At 32.7% G+C, this 2,672-nt stretch overlaps 1 protein-coding gene across 1 annotated transcript; it reads right to left on the bottom strand.

Annotated features, from left to right (window-relative positions):
* Nucleotides 1-1,613: 1,613 nt before the first annotated feature.
* Nucleotides 1,614-2,292, bottom strand: LOC121968351. Its single transcript, XM_042518774.1, has 3 exons — nucleotides 2,122-2,292; nucleotides 1,958-2,049; nucleotides 1,614-1,706 (listed from the first exon to the last, which is right to left on the bottom strand). Exons 1-3 carry the CDS (start codon nucleotides 2,284-2,286, stop codon nucleotides 1,658-1,660), a joined length of 306 nt encoding a protein of 101 aa, XP_042374708.1. The 5' UTR covers nucleotides 2,287-2,292; the 3' UTR covers nucleotides 1,614-1,657.
* Between the last annotated feature and the right edge of the window lie 380 nt (nucleotides 2,293-2,672).

Here is a 2,672-nt window from a genome sequence, read left to right on the forward strand (position 1 = left end):
ACATTGTGAATAAGCTTGCTGATTAAGAAAAATTCAAATTTGCAATTGTAACATGGAGACAAAAAACAAATGATGAATTAGGAGGGAATAAACAATTGCCTAGATTTGTTATCAAATTCTAACTTTGGATGAAATTGATGTTTACTGAAACTTAGGGTAAAAATCTAAACTAAATTAAGCAATTCACCCTTGTTAGATTATCATGCCAATATATATGCCAAAAGATATATATTAGTAATAGAAGACAAGTTTTGTTGTCCTCTGCGAGTGGGGTCTTGGCACACTTGGAAGTATGAACTGTGCATGCACCAGTAGGGTTGATACAGTAGCTTCTTGTGCCCTGATATTGGCAACATGAATTGGGAGCTGGGAGGAAGCTAAGAGGTTGATTAATTAATGATTCCATCCATCCATAAATACTCTACCCTATGAAAAAAATATTTAACCAAAGCTTGTACCAAATAAAAACATCAAAAGCTATGAAACTGTCAACTAGACAAGAAATGCTGAAGAAAACATCTAGATATCTATTTATTTTGTCAGCTATCTTCATGGCATCAATATAAAATCTTTTCAATAATGTGTGGCTTGTCTTTATTGTTCCCACTATAATGCAGGAAAGAACATTCAGTAGACCTACAAGAACGAGTTCTTCGAGCTCTATGTTTATAGGTTTTGGGCCAGGTATCACAATAACTTTCACTGAGCTTAAGCTCTAATTAACACAGTTTATATACTCCTATAGGAAGAATTGTCTACAAAGTAAAAGCTTGGCAACAGTACAGTATATATTATATAGCATGTACAAAGTAAAAGCTTGTGTAATTAAAAAACCAACCTCTCTAGTTATTATCTGTCTCTGGTGATGAGGAGGATCTACACCTATCTTCTTCCGCAGGTGATGGAACTTGTTGTTGCATAATATTTGCAAACATAGCTGCCATCTACAAAAATAAATAAATTTACTATTAATGTACTTAACAATACAAATAATTTTAAACAATTATTTTTTAGTGAGAAATGTTATTACTTGTGCCGGTAATAATTCGGGTCCACGAGAGCCCCCAACACTTCCCGACATCATACTTAACATTACTCGTGCAAAATTTTGGATCTGATCATTATCTTGCATTTGTTTTTTCATCAGCTCTATTTATGTTTGTCGTTGTGCTTCTCGCAACTCCATATCTTTAATTTTCTCTCTCATTTCATTAAATTTGTCCGTCAAATCTAAATTTGAGTGATAATCTTGCCAATACATTGAGCTACGTTTACATTACTCTGGGAAAACTTGGCTAGGTAGCGCACCAGCTCCTAAACATCGTACTCGACCAGAATGCTCAAGTCCAAAAACCTCACTATATAAAGAATATAATTAAAGTCGAATCATATGTAACAACTTTTACAAAAATAAAATGAAATTATAAGTAAATTGTTACCGAAATGCCTCCTCATGGACTTCCAATGGTTGTGTTCCTTCAGGTTTATCTTGGAGGAGACGATCTACAGTCTCTTTAAGTAAATTCTAACAAGAAAATAATTTGTTACTATAAATAAAAAATATAAAAAAGTTAACTTTAAAAGTAAAATTTTATTACCTCAATTCGTATTGCCTCATCGTCAATAGCGGCACCTCCTTTCTTTCTACTTCTCCGACTTAATTGTTGTATTTCAATACGACTTGATTTTCTACCATTCTCTTGAGACTAACAAGATAAGAAATCCACATTTAACACAAAATATTAATAGAATAAATTATTCTATATGTGCAACAACTTATATTACTAATTTACACATTTCATCAAAAGCTAACTAATATAAATTACATTGCTTGTAATCAATGTTTAGAATCTCATAAAACCTTGAAACTTCAACGATAAGAGCATTAAAGTGTAAAACAATAAATGAACATTGAGAAACTAATTATAAAGAAGAAAAGAAAAAATTTGATTCTTACAAATTTATATTCCAATGACGGAATATTAGTGCGTCCCTGTGCATGAGTCCCTTTCTTTTTTTTGCATTTTCTCTATTGATTTTTGAAGTTTTCTGGCACAAAAATTTATAATGAAATTATAACATTTATAAACTTATGTCCAAAATAATTCATACTAGTAGTACCTCAGTAGACTTCCAATAGTTACATAAAACTTCCCAAGTTTGAGGTGTCAATCCATGAGGAATGGGTTGTATTGCAACAAGCTCTTCTAGTGAAGTATTTGAATCATAAGATGTAGCTTTCACTTCAGTCCTCCACCGTCTCCATGCGGCCCCCATCATTTGCATTATAACTCTTCTATGATGATTGGGAATATAGAAACGTGCCTATAAACATAAAATGAAATATGTTCATTCTTTAAATTTAAAATTGAAGCTAAACTCTTGTAAACTTACGGTAACAAGTTTCCATGCATCATTCAGGCGATTTGCCGGCATTTTTCTCCAATCTAAAAAATGTAGGGGCAACACAAGTCCATTCTGTGCAATAGTCCCAATAAAATTTGCAAGCGTCGGTTGTAAATCACCGTAAGGTTGTCCCCTTTCATTGAATTCAACAACGAGCACATGATCAGGATGTAATGCATGAATATCTCTCATGATAGTCTTGCCACGTTTTCTTTGCTGACTTTGAGATGAAGACATGACCTCATTTTCAACTGAAAAAAGTAATT

Source organism: Zingiber officinale, chromosome 3B, assembly GCF_018446385.1.
Source record: "Zingiber officinale cultivar Zhangliang chromosome 3B, Zo_v1.1, whole genome shotgun sequence".
In the NCBI taxonomy this organism is placed as follows: Eukaryota; Viridiplantae; Streptophyta; class Magnoliopsida; order Zingiberales; family Zingiberaceae; genus Zingiber; species Zingiber officinale.

Coding starts and splice junctions, on each gene's coding strand:
- LOC121968351 (XM_042518774.1), bottom strand. CDS start 2,286: ATGCAAATGATGGGGGCCGCATGGAGACGGTGGAGGACTGAAGTGAAA. Junction 2,050..2,121: donor ACTATTGGAAGTCTACTGAG/GTACTACTAGTA, acceptor TTTTTGTGCCAG/AAAACTTCAAAAATCAATAG. Junction 1,707..1,957: donor CGTCATTGGAATATAAATTT/GTAAGAATCAAA, acceptor TTATCTTGTTAG/TCTCAAGAGAATGGTAGAAA.